The sequence below is a fragment of the Narcine bancroftii genome, chromosome 9, assembly GCF_036971445.1.
Source record: "Narcine bancroftii isolate sNarBan1 chromosome 9, sNarBan1.hap1, whole genome shotgun sequence".
Taxonomy (NCBI): domain Eukaryota; kingdom Metazoa; phylum Chordata; class Chondrichthyes; order Torpediniformes; family Narcinidae; genus Narcine; species Narcine bancroftii.
In genome coordinates this window covers 96,445,119-96,467,539 of record NC_091477.1, presented here as the reverse complement: position 1 = coordinate 96,467,539, position 22,421 = coordinate 96,445,119, and the positions used below count along the sequence as shown (strand labels likewise).

Here is a 22,421-nt window from a genome sequence, read left to right as displayed (position 1 = left end):
TCTTTTTAAACATTTTTTTTGTAGTCAACCAATCCTAAAACAGTTTGTTTTACATGGCTGTTTTCCAAGTTAATATATCCACCCCGTAACTTCCTCTACTAACATTGTGGTTTACACATACTGTACATACAGCTCAGAACCAGGCCCTTCTGGCCTACGACCTCATGCTGCCCAAATGCCCCAATTAACCTACATTGCCTGTACTTTTGAAAGATGGAGGGAAACCAGAGCACCCAGAGGAAACCCACTCAGGCATGGCATTAAATTCGAACTAACTGCTTCGCTAACCATGCCACCCTTTATGTTTTGTAATAAGTTTTTTGGATAGCACTATATTAAATGCTTTTTGAAATTCCAAATATTCTACATTAATTGGCCTTACCATTCATCCTTTTGCTATTTCACTCTCTGATACATCGAATGGTGTACTCCACATAATTTTTGCCCTTTGAAACAGCCAGCAGTTTCATTTTGTTAAACTATTGAAGTTGCTTTTTTAGCCGCCTTTAGGTTCAGCATCTTCAGCTGGCAAAATTATGGAGGCAGCACACAGTGGCAAAGCAGGTAGAAATGATGCCTCACACCCCCAGTGACCTGGATCCAATCCTGACCACTGCTTCCTCTGTAAAATTTCTATATTCCTCTGTATCCCAAAAAAAAAGTTTGGTTAATTGGCACTGTAAATTGTTTTTAATGTGTGGTTTACTGATGAAATTTGAGGATGGGGTTAATTAATGGGAAGGAGTGGGGAAGATATGCCTGGTAGTGGGATCCTGTTGTAAGTGCGGGAAATTCCGGAGGATAATATGTTGGATGCGGAGACTAGTGGGGTGAGGTGAGGATAAGGGAGATTCTGTTTGTTGTGTATGGGGGCAAGGACAGACGAACAGGAAATGGATGACATCTGGGTGAGGGTTGAATTGATGGTGAGGAAAGGTAAGCCACATTTGTGGAAGAAGGCAGACATTTTAGAAGATCTAGACTGGAAGATCTTGGTAGGTTAGGGTTAGAAGTAGATAGTTGATGGTCAGTGTGGACTCATTGGCCAAAGGGCCCTTTTTTCCCAGGCTATTGCTCTATCTACTTACTATCAAAATCTTCATTGAAAACCACACAAAAAAAATTCCACGTATTTGCATGTCAGCATTTAAAAGATATCCAGCCATTGTTGTTTATATTTTTAATATAAAGTTGGTGATTATTTCTCATGTTTTATTTTCCAGCTTTACCACATGTCCAGTGATCTAAGGTGACGTGAAATCTCCATCTTTAAACATTTCCTAAATAAAAGTTGGGAATGCATTAATAGCCTATTCATGAAAGGTAAGCTTAAATGTCTTTTATTATAAGAACACAGCCGTTGATTTTCTGAATCTTTGTTTCAGCCTCATATGATTTCCTTGTAATGTGTTTTAAAGCTTGAAAACAATTATTGTTTATTCCTATTTTATGATTAATTAATTACAAAAATAAATAATTGATGAAAACAATTTTAATTTAAGCCATGTTGTACAAAGAAATCTTTCAAATATCATTTTAACTAATGACAAAATGATTTGATGCAAGATGAGAATAAACCACTGTTTGCATCTCATGATTGTGTGTCATCATGTAACCTAATTCCTCCTGTGAACCATGGTTGTGCTGTAGTAGAGGTGGTTGATTTAAATTTTGGGTATAAAGTAAAATCAAATGATAATGAAGACCAATGAAAGTTGATGAATTAAGCAGTTTTTATTTTATGCCTGCTCAAGGCTAAAAGCTTCCATAAAATGAACATCTCTACATTTGAATTGCATAAAGATTTAAGAGATTTTTTTTTGGAGTGAATAGCAACCATCTTGATTCTCTTTGAATAAAAGATTGGCAGAAAGTTACTCAAGCAGCTTTATAGAGCACTTGAAATGAGAAAGAAAAATAACAGATGAACAGTGAACTGTAATAGCAAATTTCATATCTCACCATTACCTCAAAATAATTCCAAAACAATAACAGCTGTAAACCATGCAAGTTATCAAATATATAGCTTCACTGGAAGAATTTTGAGAAAACAGTACTTTGTAGTCCTCACAGTCTCCTGGTGAGGTGATATAGCAACTTGGCTTTCAGCTAGAATCTGCCTTTGTTTTTGAAATCAAAATGTTGCATAAGCAAATTCACAGCTTTCATAACATGAATAATATAGGGGTATTAAATACTATGTTGAATGAATAATAAAATAGCTTCAGCATAATACTAAGTATGGTAATTTTTGTATCTTATCAATATTCATTGCATTTACCATATCTGAAAATCCTAAATATGCTGTAATTGATGTATGATTGGATCTTGGAAAAATAAAGCATACTTGAACAGTTCAACCATGAAGGCAGGAATCAGGTTATAATTTACTTAGATGATGCCTATGCACTTGTGTAAAAGTTGAGTTTTGTAGACCATTTTTTAATGTTGAATTTATGGGGTAACTCTTACATGGATACTACTTTTGAGGGGCTGAAATTCACACTAGAATACAAAACACCATTTCATTAGCACAAGTCCAAATGATCTCTTAACGAAAAGAAAATGAGACTGCGAACACCGGGTGAAGATCATTTTTCATTACAGTCATCAATTGTGGATGTTGAAAGAAAATCTTATTGCATATCATCAACATGAAAAATAACCATGAAACTGTTTTGCAAGACCCATTTTCCAGACAGGAAAACAATGAATACCAAATGATTTTGTTTTTGATACCTAGGCTTACCCTCGAATGACCTCATGGTTTAAGTGGGACTGAAGATGAGTATAAGCAGTGATGAGGTCAACTTTCTGGTTTATAGATACTTACAGGAGTCTGGTAAGAACATTATATCTCAAAAGTTGGCTTTGAACATTTTGAATTATTCCATTCCAGTGATGTTGAGGCAACAAGGGAATGGGGATGCTGGCAGAGAGTGAGGCAGGAATGGTGGTGGTGTTTGGGAGCTATGACTGGAGGAAAGGTCATGGTGAAAAGTCTAGAATGGAGATTAAAGAGGGATTGGGGTTGTAGGTGTGAAGATGAGGAATCTGTAATGGTCAGCTGCCAGAGCTGTGAAGTGTGATTATGGATCTCTTGGAGAGGGTATTTTGAAGCCTGGAGAAGTTTTGGTTATGATTCCTTAAGGTCTCTTTCACTGAGTACAAATTGCACTCAGTGTTCAAGTGGTTACTGCATTGCTTAGGGGTAAATTTAATATATTTTTGAAGTGATCATTTTGACGTTGGACAGACATGGGCCAAACACAGGCAAATTAGACTAGCTCAATTAGAAAACCTGGTCAGCATGGATGAGTTGAGCCAAATAACTTATGACTGGTTCTTATGATAAATTTAGGTATAGTTAAAGCTTTTGTTTGCCCTTGAATTAATAGTGAGCAGTCCCATTTTCTAGGCCTATAAATTATTCATGTAAACATTTGAAATGGGATGAAAGGTGTGAGGAGCAACATGACTTCACAGTTATCCTTAATTCTCGTGTTTACATTTTCCACACTCTCAACTCTATTGGGCACATTTCATTGCTTAAAATGATAGTAATTAAATTTCTAATTAACAAACGAGCCTGCAGCTGACGTGGACTTTTTACCCCCTCCATAAATCTTCGTCCGCGAAGCCAAGCCAAAGAAAAGAATACCGCAAATAATATAGCTGCCCTTTGAGAAACTCCAGGATTTGGGAGCATCAATAAGTGTGCATTTGTGTAACAATTCTGTAAGGGGAGTAGCATTAGGCAAAAATTGTAATGTCAAGGATAGTTATATTTAAATTGCTCTATACAGATTATCTTAATCTCAGTGGTTCATGAAGAAATGGTTAAACTATTCCTCCAAAGTAAAACTTTCAGAATGCCTTCTCTTTGTTTCTTTCCCAATTAAAACTTAAGTTTTTTGGAATTGACCAAATTTTGAGTTTAAGGCATTAAAGGAACTTGTTTACAGATGCATTGCTTAAATTTGATAATTTCTTTTCATAAATTATTATTTTAGAAGTTTTTATTTTAAAGTTTCTGAATTTAAGATGTAGAGGGAAAAATAGTATTTTTTTTCTCATTTGGGTAAATGGACAATGGACAACTGCTTTAAAAAAACCTGCCTTTTCATGGTAATATGTTTCCATATTTATGTCAATTATTTGTTGGCAGGCTTAACAGCAAATAACATTAATGAGCAGGAGGTGCATGCCGTACTCGATGTTTAAAACATAATGAGGTCTGAGTCATGATGTAGTAATCTGAAGTTGTATCTGATTTTAAAGTTGTATTGATTTATTCATCCTCATTCTTTATCGTCAAGTTTATTGGCATCTGATTATACAAGTGTAATCCAACAAAACAGCGTTCTCAGGTCTTAATTATGGGTGTGTGAATTTCCCTTGCTTCTGTGGATTTCTACGTTTTTAAACTCCATTTTCTGCGTTTTTGAATGATTTCTGTGGTCAGGAGCTCGGATTGGGGCCCATTGGTCTTCTCACTGCTACCTTCAAGCAGAAGTGCAGCAGACCTCGGGCTCCTGGCGGGCAGCATCAGACCTCAGGCTCCCAACAGGAGCAACAGACCTCAGGCTCCCAACAGGAGCAGCAGACCTCGGGCTCCTGGCACGCAGCGGCGGACCTCGGGCTCCCGGCAGGAGCGAGGCCTCGTTGGGAAGGTTTCTTTGATCGGCGGCAGACAGTATTTTTTTTGAAAGTTAAGAACAAGGTGCAATAAAGCAGCAAAGTTATCTTGTAACCCGGGACAAGGTGGAATAAAGCAGCGATGTTTTCATTGTAACCGGGAACAAGGTGGAATAAAGCAGCAAACACACCATGAAGGTAATAAAAAGGCATAGAGAAGGAAAAGAATGACTTGATAAATCACTGTAAGGATAAACATTTTCAATGTCAATAAAAATAATACAAATGTTATTAGGATACAGTGACATATTCACATTATTTAATAATCTCTGTTTTTAGTTTGAAATGCAATAAAAGAGGCTTGAAACTGGTAATTTTGTGTGTAAATTTTCAAAAATTTTCCAAATGCGAGGTGCTGCCCCCCCAAACTCCTCGCAAGGGGGGCTGCTCCCCCTTGATCCCCACTGTACACTTCGCGCAGGCGCTCGGCTCTTTTCCTCTTTTTTTTAACCTCACTTATTTGCCTGCAAATAGGTTAGGGAAGTCTGTTTTCTTATCAAGTATCTGCTTTCTGTAAGTGTATGTGTGTAAGTATATGTATGTTTAAGTTATTAAAAAAAATTCTGTTTTATTAAAGGTTTTTCCCATTCAGCATTCACATTCGGTATAGAGAGTCATATCAGTCAATCTAATATTAATGGAGCCCTGGTGCCACCAGCAGCTCTCATCTCGATCATACAGAAAGGTTTGCAATATGTGGAAGCTGAAGTCAGTATCAATGAGGTTAGTATTGAACATACTCAAGAAAAAGTTACTGGAATTGGGATTGAGCAAAATTAAACAATGAACAGAGTGTAAATTCTGATATAACTTAATGCATTTTCTGGCGTTAAATATTTTTTCTGACTGAACAGTGTCATGCAAATTAAAATGTTATCTTATACATAGGTTTTGGCTTAAACTTAACAATTTCATAAAAGTGAAATTATTGTTAATAAATGACAATTTACAGCACAGTAAATGATAGAGATGCATTGGAATAGATAAAGTTTATAACTGGTGTACCTATTTGTGCAAATGTTGACGGATAAAGGTTCAATATATTTTGTTTATGTGGAGTGAAGTCTGTTTAATATTGTTTTCTGTAATTAAATAAATAGCTGTGATCACTTGATCATATATCTTATATCTCACACTTTATGTTGTGCTTGCTGACTCATTCCAGTTCCCACTCTTGACAACATCTTAGTTTGTAATTTTCAACTCTCCCCACGGTCTTGAGTTGTTACATCCACCTCTAACACCAACTCTTACCTTGTATTATTCCCACATTTTGTTGAGCACCTTCATCCTGTCTGCTACAACTGCAAGGGCCTCCCAGTGGCCAACCACTTCATTTCCACACTCCAGTGCCACACTAACATTCAATCTACGACTTCACGCGCTGCCATGTTGAAGCCACCTGTAAATTAGAGGAACAACACCTTGTCTCGCCAGTCTCCAACCAGATGGCATTAATAGCGACTTCCAATTTCCGTTGTCCCCTTTCCCACCCCCGATTTCTCTTTCCCTCATCCCTCTGTCTACTTCCTTCCAGCTACCTAGCCCCTTCCCTTTCTTCTCCCATCAGTGAGCTATCTTTCCCCCCATCATTTCTCAGCTCCTTTATTTTCTATTCTCCTCTAACTTTTATCCATCCATCACCTGCTAGCCCGTGCTCCTGTAACCCCCAACTCCACCTAACCATTTTTATTTGGCGTATGCCTGATTTTTGGCACTCCTAAAGAAGGGGACGCAGTCCCGTAACAATAGATTGCTTTCTATGGATGTTGCATGACTTGCCCTCTTGTATATTGTAATAAACTGCAGCATTTGCAGATTTCTTGTTTATCTACATTATTCCCACTCCCTCAGCTTTTTCTGCAAACACCTCCCAATCTCACTAGTCTTCAAGATGTGGTCCTACCTCAAATTCTGGCCTCTTGTACAGTTCTGATGTTAATCATCTCTCAGCTGCATATCAACCTACAATGACTTCCCATCAGCCTTCTACTTTTCTAAAGATATTCTTTAAAAACCTGCTTATTTAATCATGCCTTTGGCCACATGCATGATGCATCTTTCTGTGAAACAGCACGTAACTTTTAGTAGACAATAATCCAGTGAAGGCCTCAATACTTTTCACCATATTAAAGGGGCTCAAATGCCAGCTATTGTTGAAATGTTACTTATTTGTTTTATTGCACCAATACATCCTAATATTGAGAATGATTTTGAACTTATTTTAAAGAACCAGTTAAGGTAAATGTTAAGTTATGGTTTTGCCAGCACTGGTCCACCACTGGTTAAGTAAATAAAGGCAAAGGTGAAGATTTCATTATTGACATGTAATGCTACATTTAGAATGTAACATACATGAAATTCTTTGACTTTTGTCTATCGTAAGCAGACAGAGAGTCGCCACTTTGTCCTGTGCCCCTTCACAGAAACTACAGCACCTGGTGTTTCTAGGCATTCTCCCCTCCAAATACTGACCAGGCCTGTGACTGCTTTTTCCGAGAACAGACAATCTCATACATATTCAGCCGATTAGGCTTCTGCTAATTGGAAGAACACAGAAATGCTGGAGGAACTCAGCAGGTCTCGCAATAAAGATATATAACCGAAGGAGGAGGACATCTTTGCTGATCTGACATAAAAGACCTTGTCCTAGGAATAGATGCCATGCAGATGGAGGAATGGAGAGAAAGAAATTGAATCCTTATAGGAGGCAGGGTGTGAAGAGGTGTAGTCGAGGTAGTTGCAGGAGTTGGTGGGTTTGTAGATCTCCGTCGAGAGTTTGTTTCCTGAGATGGAGATAGAGAGCCAACCCCATAATCCCACCCCATCTTTCTCCGTCTCCTTTCTTCGAGTTCTGTGTCTGTCTCTAGGCCCTTTCATACCAGGCCTCCGCCTGGACGCCAGCTATAAGTGCAGAGGGAAAACATAAAAGGCTGCTCCTGTACCACATTCCTGTTGAGCAGCACCCTGTAGCGCCCTCTGGATCCGATGGAGATGGGGGCAACTGGTGCCGTAGCGTAACCCGTCATAAATATGCGAAAGAGCAATAGCCATCTAATCTACCCATAATCTCCCATGCAGCTGGAACATCTGTGTTTCCCAGACGGTTCCAGCTGCATGGAGGATTATGGGTAGGTAAGACAGACATTTCTCTGCCATGTTTTGAGCCTCAGAGAGCGGCCCCAAATGCCGAAGCAGCCCGGTGAGGTGCTGGAGTGGCCAGCGGGGCTGTCGCAGCCCACTCTTGGCTGTCCCCAGCAGCCTTCATCGACTGCCCCTGCCCTGACGGCCTGATGGCCATTACCTTGAAGACCCCCCCCCCACTTTGACGGACCCTGACCTGATGGCCACCCCTGCCTTGACCGTACCTGTTCATGGAGGGAGAGGGGTGAGTGGGTGGGAGAGAGAGGGAAGGTGGGTTGCTGGCTGATGGCGACATCACAACATCATCAGCCCACCCCTAACCAGCTGCTTGCAATGGCTGTATATTCATGTGAAGCTTCAGAGATTATCATTCCCTGAGAGGAATTGCAGTTGGCACCTTGGAGCCAGCCATGGTGTATTCATAGAGGTAACATTTCTGACGTAAGGGCAGAGAATCTCCGCCTTTACAGTGGGGCTTTTTCACTGTATGAAAGGGCCTAATGTCTCTCTCTCTCTCTCTCTCTCTCTCCCCCCTTTTCCCTTTGTCTTCTTTCATAGAGCCAAAAACAAACCCCTCCCCCAATCAATTCTCACCTTTCCTCTCTTTTGTCCTCTTATTCAATTAATAGCCTTTGGTCTGTACTCTTCTCCCTCCAATTCTTCCTTTTCCCTAGCCTTTTTAATTCAAACACCTGTCTTTTTATTCTCTTTCCTTGAATAAGGGCTTAAGCCCGAAACTTTGGTAATATACCTTTGCCTGCTATTGACGCTGCAAGATCTGCTGAGTACCCCCAGCATTTCCGTGTTTTTATTACAATCACATCGTCTGAAGACTTCTGTGCTTCAGTACCCAACTGGAACTTGTGCAAGAATACTGGCACCTTCGCTGGAATAAAATACCCCAAAGCATCACATGGAAACATTTTCAAATAACAAATGGATGCTTGATTTTAAAATGGATTTTTCAAATCAAAGCTTGAAATTACTTCTAAAATGAAGAAGAAGAATTAGTAAGGTTTAAATTTAGGTGTGTCAAGAGTCCATACCATAAAAAGTTGGTGTCAGTGGTACCCCACAGTAATTAGGTAAACAATGGAGTAGTCCAAAGAAACTAATGGAAGTAACTAAATGGCTTTGATTTTCAATTTAAGAATTGATATTAATATTAAGGAAATACAATGTCATTATTCTGAGCCATAGCTTTTTCTTCCAGGATGGCACACTATTTGATGGAAGGCCTATTGAGTCCCTTTCTTTAATTGATGCTGTTATGCCTGATGTGGTGCAAACAAGGCAGCAAGCTTACAGAGATAAGCTGCAGCAGCAACAGGCCGCTGCTGCCGCCGCCGCCGCCGCTGCCGCCGCCGCTGCAGTTAATCAACAGGGAGCAACAAAGAATGGGGAGAACACAGCAAATGGAGAAGAGAATGGCGGGCACTCAGTTACTAGTAAGTATAAATGAGAATAACATGTTAGTTTTTTTCCTTGTCTTTTTCCTCCACAGTTTAATTTTCATGACATGGAACTTGAGGACAAAGAGTACACATTGAAATGAGAATCACAGTAGTTCTCTTCGATCCTTTTAAAGTATCTGGATTGTAATCATGCAGAATGTCTTCAGTGATTATTTTTCTTCAAACTCTGAGGTCAATTTAGTAATTCAATACAGAACTACTGGTAAATGACCCTTGAAAGTTAGATTCCTCCTTATTTCACCAACTTCCCCCCCTCAGTTAATTGAGAGCTATCTTTGGTTCCAAATTAATATGTTGGATTAAGGCTGTTTATCCCTGAATTCAACACAAAAACAAGCAGACATTTTGCATATTCACTTGACTTGAATATTTCCACATATTTGTTTTGGGAGAACATGCAAACTCCACTCAGAGAGCACATGAGTTCATCATCAAACCAAGGTCACTGAATCCACAATTCAGCAGTGGAACCCTCTTTTGTCTTGTGTAACAGAACTCTGCCTCAAAAAGCTTCAGCTTCCTGTCTTTGAGGAAGAAATTCATGATCCTCGGAGAGGGGGAAAAAAATACCTCATGTTAAACAGCAACTCCTTTTTTTTCCCCCCCAGATGATTTCTTATTCCAGGTTCACAAGAAAAACATTTCCAACACATCCTCCCATGTAAACTCCTCAGGATCTTTTTCTTGATGAGTACTCTGAAAACATGTTGGAAAAAGATTTGTTTGTTCACAGAATTACAATTATTATCTCAGAAACTTGTGTTTGTGAATTTTTAAGTGTGTAGGTTTTCTGACAAACTTTTGAGCTCTGAATGCAACCATTTTTCACTTTGACACTGATAGGAAACTCCTTTTCAATTTACATTTTTCTTTGCTTAATAGTTGCATCTTTTGTCAAAAATAATGTAGATCGAAAAGCAGTTTCCTATTAGTGTCAATGTGAAAACTTTTCATAAATTGAGGATTGTATGAAAAAGCAATTCTTGCTAAATGCTATTTGTAATAATCTTTGACCATTTTAAAAAATAGTTTAACACTTTCCAATGTTTTCATTTTTAATAAATAAATAGATAACCATGCAGATGTGATGGAAGTTGATGTAGATGTGGATATTCCATCCAATAAAGCTATGGTACTCCGTGGCCATGAATCAGAAGTTTTCATTTGTGCTTGGAATCCAGTCAGTGACCTCTTGGCATCTGGGTGAGCTATTTCTAGCAATAGCAACAATGATTTAAAATACCACCCTGGGATAAAATGACAGCAGATTTTTTAAATTATTTGATGCCGTTTGATTATAGATCTATAAGTGAACACAAGCAAGCTGTCAAATCAAGGCTGGGTTATTGCCAAACTTTTTCAAATGTATAAGATCTCATAAAATAGAGTTACTAACAGATCTCTCTCTTGTTTTAAAAGTAATTATTCATTTATAAATTATCTGTAAACTAATCTAAAACAGAAAGTATTCAGGAGAAATTTATGACTGAAGCTTAAAAATTACATTTAACCTTAATCCTCCAGATCAGGGGACTCAACAGCAAGAATTTGGAACCTTAGTGAAAACAGTAGTGGTGGTCCCACTCAGTTGGTGCTTAGACATTGCATAAGGGAAGGCGGTCAAGATGTACCGAGCAACAAAGATGTCACATCATTAGATTGGAATGTAAGTGCTGAATCTATCGAGAAGGAAAGTTGCAAAATAATAAATAATTGTTTGCATTTTAGCTGTTTTTAATTTAGTTTTCAGCACAATTGTGGGGAGTGAGGTCGCTGCCATGGGGGGAGAGGTTGATGGGGTGGGGGGGGTGTACCACGATCAGTGAGAGGGGACACTGCCGTGGGGGAGAGAGGAGAGGGGATGCTGCCATGGGGGAGAGGGGTAGGAGGGAGACTGATAGCCGCTGGGACATGCCACTTACCATGTCACTTACCATGTCTTCGAGGAGGCAGGATCCCCCTTAAATTGCTGGGTTGGTGATTTGCTGGGGCTATCCCCCCTCAGCTTTGAAGGTGCTGGAGGCACCTTTGCCCCACTAATTGAACCTGGGTCCCAGGAGGGCTACCTGGGTGCTGCAGCTTAAAAGCACCTAGTGAACTTTATGTAGCAAAGGTAAAGGGACATAACTGATGTTTCAGGCTTGAGCCCTTGAGAAAATGGCAGCAAGCATCTGAACAAAAGACTGGTGGGGGGGGGGGGTGGGAGTGGCAAAGGCAAGAGATAATAGGTGGAGAATGGAGGGAGGGGACAGCAGCAAAGAAGGGGAGGAGAGATGACTTGGTGGATGGAAGAACTGGAAAGACATGAAAGGGGATCAAAAGAAAAGGTGAGCAGGTTTAGTGGAAAGCAGTAAAGTCAATGAAGGAATATTAGATGTTGCTTCTCCAATTTACAGGAGGCCATAATTTAGCAGTCTGACTATGGACAGCCATAGTTTTAACAATTTAATGAGTATTTGGAGTATTGTATGCATTTTAGTTGCCCCCCCCCCCATAGGAAGGATGTGGTTGTGCTGCAGGAAGTCCAGAGAAAATTCACCAGGATGTTGCTTGGATTGGAGTACTTTAGTTATAGGTAGAGAGGTAGAGATTAGTTTTGCCTGGATCAGAGGAAGCTGATGGGGTAACACAATAGAGGCATATACAATTATAAGATTCATAGCAAAGGCACATAATCAGAATATTTTTTCCCAGGCTAGGGTATCAAAAAGAGCATTGTTTTAAGGTGAGAAAGAGCTTTAAAGAGGATTTGAGGGGAAAAAGTTATTTTACACAGAGGGTGATTGATGTATGAATTGGCTGCCAGAGGAGGCAATGGTGTTCCTATTTGTTGGTTTCCCTTTCCTGTGGGTAGTTACATATAATCACTATGTTAAGAGACATTTAATTAAGCACTTGAACAGGGAAGGCATAGAAGGATGTGGCCTCGTGTGGACAAAGGATGAGTGTAAATGGGCAAAAATGTTGACATTGACCTGGGGGTTGAAGGACTTATTACTATGCTGTACATCTCTGGGTCTGTTATTCATAGGCTTTACAGCAGCCTATTATATCAATGTGTGATCTTCAAGCACACGTTCTTAAGCCTAGCCTATTGGGTTTTGATTATCAGGAAGTGTGTTGACTGTCTTGCCTCTTCCAAATCTAATCATAAAGATTACATTTTGGTTATCCCAATACCAACAATCTGAAATTAGGTGAGATAAATGAAGGATTGATTGAGAATATTCATATTAATTATTTTAATTTTTAACCTAGAGATATAGCATGGTAACAGGACCTCTGGTCCACGAGCCCGTGCTGTCCAATTGAATCCATGTAACTCATTTACCTACTAACCCTTTGGAAAATGGGAGGAAACCCACTTGATCATAGGAAGAAGGAACAAACTCCTTACAATTATGACTCTGCTTCTTCCTGCACATATACATTTTTCCTTGATTTGTGTTAATCTCAATTGTTTTAGAGTGAAGGCACACTTCTGGCAACAGGTTCATATGATGGGTTTGCAAGAATATGGACAAAAGATGGTGAGTAAATTGCTTTTACTTATTCAGGATTTATTTGATCCACTTTTATTTTCTCCCTTTTATTGTGCCACAAGCTGATTAAAGATGTTCATATGAATTATTTTCAAATGCCAGGGAGGCTATTTGGACCATTGATGCTGTGTTTGTTCTCTAAGTATTGCCATCAGTCCCATTCCCCACCTATTTTCCTGTAATCTAGTCTCTCTTGGTGTTTTTTGGTAAGGGAGGACTTTTCAGTGTTATTCCTTAGCTAATTCATGGAAAAAGTACAAAAGCAGTTCAAGTAATTACATTGCTTTTTTAAATTCTGGTTTTTATACCTGCTGTGTCACCTTTGTGAATTGTTGTAATTCTGCCATTGACAATTGGGATACAAGAGCTACATCAGGAAAATTCCCTGCCTGAATGAGTGTTTATCTTCAGAATTTAATGGCCGCTTAATATGAATTGTTAGTTCAAAACAGTGATCTTTTAGACTCAAACTCTGACTAGGATCTGTGATTCTTCATTGAGTTGCACCAACTTTGGAGTTAAAGACCTTGCTTTCTTGTCTTAGAGGGAATCTTGCAGGCAATGGTGTTCCTATTTGTTAGTTTTCCCTTTCCTTTGGGATCTTGTATGCCACTGTTTAAGTGGTGTCACAAGCAGTTTTGGATTGCCTTTACAGAACATTTTGCAGATTGTACATCCATGGTGCTCTTTTGATGGAGGGAGAGACTGGTAACTGCCATCCAAGTGAGTTGCGGCGGACTGGACAGTGTCGAGCTGCTTAAATGTTGTTGTGCTGCTCTCATCTAGATTATGTGGAAAATATTTCACCATGCAGCTCTTGTGAGTTGAAGATTATTTAAAGGAATTGGGGAGTCACTAAGTATCAACAATGACTTGAAGATGTATGTTTGATAATGGAAGTGATAAGTTACGGATCAGTTATGTTGGAAATTAGCAGAAGTTTTTCTCTTGGATCCATGTTATAGTTCAGGAATGTTTTTTCATCACAAGTGATGCCTGTAATCTTCTCCATTAACAATGGCGTGAAGCAAGGCTGTGTTCTCGCACCAACCCTCTTTTCAATCTTCTTCAGCATGATGCTGAACCAAGCCATGAAAGACCCCAACAATGAAGATGCTGTTTACATCCGGTACCGCACGGATGGCAGTCTCTTCAATCTGAGGCGCCTGCAAGCTCACACCAAGACACAAGAGAAACTTGTCCGTGAACTACTCTTTGCAGACGATGCCGCTTTAGTTGCCCATTCAGAGCCAGCTCTTCAGCGCTTGACGTCCTGCTTTGCGGAAACTGCCAAAATGTTTGGCCTGGAAGTCAGCCTGAAGAAAACTGAGGTCCTCCATCAGCCAGCTCCCCACCTTGACTACCAGCCCCCCCACATCTCCATTGGGCACACAAAACTCAAAACGGTCAACCAGTTTACCTATCTCGGCTGCACCATTTCATCAGATGCAAGGATCGACAATGAGATAGACAACAGACTCGCCAAGGCAAATAGCGCCTTTGGAAGACTACACAAAAGAGTCTGGAAAAACAACCAACTGAAAAACCTCACAAAGATAAGCGTATACAGAGCCGTTGTCATACCCACACTCCTGTTCGGCTCTGAATCATGGGTCCTCTACCGGCATCACCTACGGCTCCTAGAACGCTTCCACCAGCGTTGTCTCCGCTCCATCCTCAACATCCATTTGAGCGCTTTCATCCCTAACGTCGAAGTACTCGAGATGGCAGAGGTCGACAGCATCGAGTCCACACTGCTGAAGATCCAGCTGCGCTGGATGGGTCACGTCTCCAGAATGGAGGACCATCGCCTTCCCAAGATCGTGTTATATGGCGAGCTCTCCACTGGCCACCGTGACAGAGGTGCACCAAAGAAAAGGTACAAGGACTGCCTAAAGAAATCTCTTGGTGCCTGCCACATTGACCACCGCCAGTGGGCTGATATCGCCTCAAACCGTGCATCTTGGCGCCTCACAGTTTGGCGGGCAGCAACCTCCTTTGAAGAAGACCGCAGAGCCCACCTCACTGACAAAAGGCAAAGGAGGAAAAACCCAACACCCAACCCCAACCAACCAATTTTCCCCTGCAGCCGCTGCAACCGTGTCTGCCTGTCCCGCATCGGACTTGTCAGCCACAAACGAGCCTGCAGCTGACGTGGACTTTTACCCCCTCCATAAATCTTCGTCCGCGAAGCCAAGCCAAAGATGCCTGTAATCTTTGCTGTAGTCAGAATGGTTTTTGATTTTGATGTGCAGTAAATTGTCAGCTCTAGCCTGAAAGTTGTACAGATATTGTTGCAGGTAGTGTAGATGTGTGTAGCAGTCTGAAGAATTGTAAATAGAAGTTAACATTGTGTAATCATTCATGATGATCCTTGCTTCTCTGCCAACCAACTAGCCAGAGTGCTCATAGACATTTTTAACCTCTCATTGCTGTAGTCAAAGATTTCAACCTGCTTCAAAAGGGCATCTCCTGGTGCCCAAGAAGAGCAGAGTGAGTTGCCTCAACGACTATCGCCCCAGTAGCACTGACGTCTACTATGATTAAATGCTTTGAGAGGCTGGTCATGGCCAGAATTAACACATACCGAAACAAAAATCTGGACCCACTGTAATTCGCCTATTGTTACAATCGCTCCACAGCAGATGCAATATCACTGGCTCTCCACTCAGCTCTGGATCACCTCGAAAACAGCAATTCATACATGAGGCTGCTCTTCATCAACTACAGCTCCATTAACACTATTATTCCCTCAGTGCTGGTCAAGAAGCAACAAACTATTCCCCCCCCCCAACTCCCCGCTACAGCATCCTTGACTTTCTCCTCGGAAGACCACAGTCAGTACAAATTAGAAACAAGATCTCCTCACTGATTATCAACACAGGTGCACCCCAAGGATGCGTGCTTAGCCCACTGCTCTACTCATTATACACCCATGACTGTGTGACCAGACACAGTTTCAAGGGTATCTACAAATTTGCCGATGACACCACACTTGTTGGCAGAATCACAAATGACAATGAGGAAGCGTATAGAAGGGAGATAGATCAGCTCATTGAGTGGTGTTACTGAATGTCAGCAAAACCAAGGAGATGATTGTGGACTTCAGGAGGAAGTTAGAACATATCCCAGTCCTCAGTAGTGGAGAGGGTCAAGAACTTCAAATTCCTGGGTGTCAATATCTCTGAGGATCTGTTCTGGAGCCTCTTTGTTGATGCAATCATGAAGAAGACTCTATAGTGGCTATACTTTGTGAGCGGTTTGAGGAGATTTGGTATGTCACCAAAGACTCTCAAAAACTTCTACAGGTGTACCGTGGAGAGCATTCTGGTTGATTGCATTACTGCCTGGAATGGAGGTGCCAACTCTCAGGACAATAAAAAACTCCAGAGCATTGTTAACTTGGCCTGCAACATCACAGGCAACGAACTTCACTCCATCGTGGGCATCTACATGAGGCAATGTCTTAAAAAAGATCCCAACCACCTAGGCCATGCCCTCTTCACTCTGCTACCATTTGGGAAAAGGTACAGGAGCCTAAAGGCAAGCACTCAGTGGCACAAAGACAGCTTCTTCCCTGCTGCTATTAGATTCCTGAATAATTAATGAACCAAAGACACGACCTTACTTTTCATACACTATTATTTATTTATTTTAAAATATTTATTGTTGTAAGATGGTGGGCATTATGACGCTGCTGTAAACACCGAATTTCATGACTTGTTCATGACAATAAATTCTGATTCTGATATAATGGAGGGGAGGCATGGTTGAAGATGCTTGGGTACTGGACGCGGAGGCAGTCGCCCAGGGATGTCCCTTGAACACACCCTTGACCATCAACAACCATGGTCTATGTGCTATATCGGGTTCTATGTGTAATCTCCATTGATATTCTTTTTACTGGGCATCTCATTGCTGTATTCAATGAAATGCTGCCTCAATGATCAAGGCAGACAGTTTTTTAATTTCTGGATTTCAGTTCTTTGTCTGCATTTGGACTAAATTATAATAAGGACCAGAGCCAAGTGGTTATACATGCATTCTCATGCATGACTGAGAAGGCTTTGGTGAATAAGTAGTTTCATGATTATTCTTTCTCATTTTGTTGATTGATAGTAATCTAGTGGAACAGTAATTGGTCATTAGGTATTCCAACATTTTTTTGGGCAGGATGTGTACCTGGCCAGTTTTGTGTTTTATTATGGTTATTTGTGACTATTTTGATCAGAGGTGCCTCTTCTGCAGTATAAATTTTCAGTGATGGGGTTCATATTTTTTCTTTTGATACAGGGTACATTGGAAGGAACTCAATTGGCTGAAAAGTTAGCTGGAGTGGTGGGTAACTCACAGGAAGTGTGAGATACATCATTCACCCAGTGCACTGGTAGCCATGGAATTGTATCTAAACAAGTAGCTTGAGAAGGACCAGATCTCGGTTCTCTCAGCATCACTGACAGGCAAACTTTAACTTCAACAGTTGTTTCCTTCAGGGCAAAAGTATCTGTTTAATTAACTATAAAAGTTACCAAAGGAGAGGAAGTAGCTTTTTTTGCCTGCCTTAATTTTTATTAATTTTTTTCTCTTTAAGGTAATCTTGCTAGTACTTTGGGGCAACATAAAGGACCTATATTTGCATTAAAATGGAACAAGAAAGGAAATTTCATCCTTAGTGCGGGAGTGGACAAGGTAAGATTATAAATCACATTTGTTACTTCAGAGCAAAAAATCTCAAGTGCTTATTTAAGTGATAAATTGATGCATTTTTGCATGTATTTCACGCTATTAATATGGATATCTGGGCTGTATCCAGTCCTTAGCTGTTTTTTACTGATCTGCACAGAAGTATTAGACTCACAGATGAAACATTGCATTGTGGATTTTATCTCCTATCCCGTTCTCCTGTCTTCTCCTCACAATTTTTAAGACCTTTATTAATCAAGAACATAACCTTAGTTTTAAATATATCTAACGAATTCCACAGACTTGCCACCAGGCTGGAGAAATTTCTCCTCGCCTCTGTTCTTTTATTCTGAGGTTAGAGATTCTCCCACCACTGTCCAGCCTTTTCACAATTTGGTTGGTTTCAATGAGATTGCCCCTCATCCTTCTAAACTCCAGCAAGTGCAGCCCCTGGGTCATCAAATGCACCTTGTATGTTTATCCTCTCAACCCTGGGATCATTCTTGTAAATCTTGCTTTGGACCCTGCCAAATGTCAGCACATCGATCATTTGAATTAGAATCATTATTAGAATTAGAATCATGAGAATTAACTTCAGGAAAAGAAAGCCAGAGCGATCGAACCAGTCATAATTGGGGGATCAGAGGTGGAGAAAGTGAGCAAATTTAGTTCTTAGGAGTCACTATCTTGGAGGATTTTTCCTGGGCCTGTCACCACCATAGAAAACGTGAAGAAAGCATGTCAGCACCTCTACTTCCTCAGGAGTTTGCAGAGATTTGGTATGACATCAGAAACCGTGGGAAATTTCTACAGATTTGTGGTGGAAAGTGTGCTGACCGGCTGCATTATGGTCTGGTATGAGAATACCCCTGAGTGTAAAGCCCTCCAAAAGGTAGTGGACACAGCCCAGGACACCACAGGCAAAACCCTCCCTGTTGTTGAGTATATCTACAGGGAACGCTGCCGTTGGAGGGCAGCAGCAATCATCAAAGACCCGCACCACCCAGCACACACTTTGTTCTCACTGCTGCCATCAGGAAAGAGGTATAGATGCCACAAGACTTGCACCACCAGATTCAGAAACAGCTGCTACCCCTCCACCATCAAACTCAATCAGAGACTCATTTAAGGACTCTTACTTGTGCACTTTATTGATTTTTCTTTTGTTCTCTCTGTATTGCACAGTTTGTTTACATTCATTATCTGTTTATAGTTCTTATATTTGTTTACATGTTAATGCAGTGTACAGTTTAATTTTTGCACGGCCAGTGCCACGACCAGTGGGGTGCCACAGGGATCTGTACTGGGACCCCAGCTGTTCACAATTTACATTAATGATCTAGGTGAGGGGATTGGATGTAATATCTCCAAATTTGCAGACGGCACTAAGCTAGGAGGGGTTGTGTGCACTGAAGAGGGGGTCAGGAAGCTCCAGTGTGATTTGGATCAATTGAGGGACTGGGCAGATACGTGGCAAATGCACAACAATGTGGATAAATGTGAGGTTATCCACTTTGGTAATACAAACCGGAGGGCAGATTACTATTTGAATGGCAATAGATTGGGAGATGGGGAAGTGCAGAGAGACCTAGGGGTTCTTGTGCACCAGTCACTGAAGGCGAGCATGCAGGTACAGCAGGAGGTTAAAAAGGCAAATGGTATGTTGGCCTTCATATCAAGAGGGTTTGAGTATAGGAATAAGGATGCCTTACTGCAGCTGTACAGAGCCTTGGTGAGACCACACCTGGAGTATTGTGTGCAGTTTTGGTCTTGCAATGGAGGGAGTGCAAAGGCGATTCACCAGGCTGATACCTGGAATGGCAGGAATAACTTATGAGAAAAGATTGAGCAATTTGGGATTGTACTCGCTGGAGTTTAGAAGATTGAGAGGGGATCTCATAGAGACATATAAAATTCTGGCAGGACTGGACAGAATGGATGCGGAAGGGATGTTTCCAATGGTGGGGGAGTCCAGAACCCGGGGCCATGGTTCGAGGATAATCGGCAAACCATTTAGGACTGAGATGAGGAGGAATTTCTTTACCCAGAGGGTGGTGAATCTGTGGAATTCGTTGCCACAGGGGGCAGTAGAGGCAGGTTCATTGAATATATTTAAGAGAGAATTAGATATTTCTTCAGTATAAGGGAATTAGGGATTATGGAGAGAAGGTGGGGATGGGGTACTGAACTTTAAGATCAGCCATGATCTCACTGAATGGCGGAGCAGGCTCAAAGGGCCGAATGACCTACTCCTGCTCCTATCTTCTATGTTTCTATTCTGCTGCACCCGCAGGAAAAAGGAATTTCAGGCTTGTATGTGATGTCATGTATGTACTCTGACATTGTATTTGCCTTCTTTACTATTAACTCAACCTGCAACTAAACCTTTGGGGCATTCTGCACTCGGTTTCCTAAATCCTTTTGGATCTCTGGCTTCTGAATTCTCTTCCCATTTAGGAAATGGTCTATGTCTTTATTCCTTTTTTCAACTTGCATGACCATGCATTTCTCTATGGTGTATTCCACCTGCACTTTGCCCATTCTTCTAACCTATCTAGATCCCTCTGCAGACTCCCTGCTTCCTCTGCTCCTCTACATATCTTTGTTTCATCTGCAAACAGCCACAAAGACATCAATTTAGTCATCCAAATCAATAACATTTAAATGTGGAAAGTAGTGGATCCAACACCAACTCCTGCGGAACATCACTAGTTACTGACAGCCAGCCTGAAACTGCCTCCTTTATTCCCACTCCATACCTTCTGCCAGTCAGCCAATCTACTATCCATGCTAGAACCTTTCCAATTAATTCCAAGGGCTAACTTGTAACCTCATATGTGGCACCTTGTAAAGACCTTCTGAAAATCCAAGTTAACAACATCTACTGATTCTCCTTTGCCTCGTCTCCTGCTTGTAACTTCCTCAGAGAATTCCAAAGGATTTGCCAGGTAAGATATCCTAAATATCACTCAAGTGGAGTGACATTTGCAAATTTCTAGTCTTCTGGAACCATTCCAGGCTCAAGTGATTCTTCAAGGATCACAACTAAAGCCTCCAGAATCACTTCAGCCTCCTGTAGTGTAGTCCATTAGGTCTAGATGACTTATCTACTTTCACCTTCCCAAGCACCTCCTCAGCAATAGTGACTACACTCACTTCTGTGCCCCGACTCCTTCGAACTTCTGGCATGTTGTTTGTATCTTTTAAAGTGAAGACTGATGAAACATACCTGTTCAGTTCATGTGGCATTTCTTTGTTTCCCAAGACCATTCTCCAACATAATTTTCTTGTTGTCTGAATCCCCCTCTTGCTTCTTTTACTGTTCATATATCTGAAAAAATGGTATCCTCTTATGAGACTGGGTCGTTTACCTACATATTTAATCTTTTCTCCCTTATTTTTTAGTTGCCTGTTGGTTTTCCAAAGCTAACCCTCTTCTAGTTTCCACTATTTTTTTAATATTGCACACCCTTTCTATTGCTTTTATGGTGTCTTGACTTCCCTTGTCAGCCAACTCTTTTGTAAAATAGTGGAAACAGTAACTCCATGATGTTTGCTAATAAGTGTCCTGAACTGGTAAGGACATAAACATGATTTGAAGAAATTATACTGATATCACAATATATGTACATATTACAGTGTGAATGACAATACACTCCTTATCTGAAACAAACTAGGTAGTTAATAAGTGTTAGAATTCAAGTTCTATGTCGGTGACTTGTGGTATGTGTAATTTAAAATAAAATGCATTGATCTCAACCGGCCCTCACAAGTGATTTGGAGTCATAGTCTGGTTCTCAGTTTAAAAAAAAAAGTGTACTCATACTTAAATTATGATTTTTGCAGACAACAATTATTTGGGATGCTCATACTGGAGAAGCCAAACAGCAATTTCCTTTTCATTCTGGTAAGCCTTCTGAAACCTTAGATTGGGATGATTTATTATGATGGCAGATGAAGTTTAGAACTTCAATAGTGGGATAACATTTAAAATTACTTCTGTAACATTTGGAAAATTGATATAGAAAGTACATTAGTATAAATACAGATACTGTTTGTTTATGAGGTCTATTTTTGAGTACTGTCCATAATCAGCTTTTGGTGCAAGCCTGTTTTCACTAGTAACCCAGATTTTTTGCTCTGCACACACTTGCTATAATTCTTTCATTCCATTGAATAATCCTTCCGGCATTTAAGATGATGGAATATACAGTGCATCCAGTCATTAATGAATACCAGGAAATATTATTATTATTATGTTATTATTAGTAGATTGAAAAATGCTTTACAAAGATTTTCTCAAATATTTTTAAAGATTAATTTCCATGAATCAGTTAATTTATAATCTGGGGAGTCTTGGATAATGATTTTACAAGCAAAATAAAAGGACAGGATTGAAAATACTTTAAAAGAGTAAATGAATGAGTGGAAAGGTAATAAACTTTCAAATAACATTTCCATTTCGTCACCTTGGAGACATTTACAACATTTTTTAATTGGTTGGTTAGATGAGTTGCGCTTGCTTAATTTCTATTGCTCAGTTGCTTCCCTAAATACATCTTGAAGTAATTCTTCAAAGTTAGGCTAAAGGTTTATAAATTTGCCTTTTTTTTTCCCCTCTTGTGAGTGCTAACAAGAGCAATTTTTCTGGCCCAGCCAGCAATCCTAAATCGAGGTTATGTCGTAAACAGCCCTGGTCAACAGAACTGGTGATACAAAATGATTTAAGTACATAAGCAAGATGATCCCCTTTTAAATATATAATTCTAGTATTGTACTATTGAAAATAAAATAAATTATTAACATTTAAAACATGTTAATAAATAAATGAAAACAATTATAAATAATTAAAACTATTAAACTCACAATCAACTAGAAG

The 22,421-nt window shown here is 40.2% G+C and overlaps 1 protein-coding gene across 5 annotated transcripts in view; it reads left to right on the top strand.

The window, feature by feature from the left end:
• tbl1xr1a (TBL1X/Y related 1a) overlaps positions 1-22,421 on the top strand; it is a 145,456-nt gene that overhangs the window by 93,564 nt on the left and 29,471 nt on the right. For all 5 annotated transcript variants that reach the window (XM_069896953.1, XM_069896951.1, XM_069896950.1 and 2 more), the window contains 9 exons: positions 1,224-1,323; positions 2,744-2,842; positions 5,276-5,421; positions 9,056-9,290; positions 10,388-10,520; positions 10,842-10,983; positions 12,784-12,847; positions 17,451-17,548; positions 21,389-21,449. In XM_069896953.1, coding sequence (XP_069753054.1) covers positions 2,785-2,842; positions 5,276-5,421; positions 9,056-9,290; positions 10,388-10,520; positions 10,842-10,983; positions 12,784-12,847; positions 17,451-17,548; positions 21,389-21,449 — 937 coding nt within the window. In that variant the 5' untranslated portion in view covers positions 1,224-1,323; positions 2,744-2,784. The remainder of the gene's footprint in view (positions 1-1,223; positions 1,324-2,743; positions 2,843-5,275; positions 5,422-9,055; positions 9,291-10,387; positions 10,521-10,841; positions 10,984-12,783; positions 12,848-17,450; positions 17,549-21,388; positions 21,450-22,421) is intronic.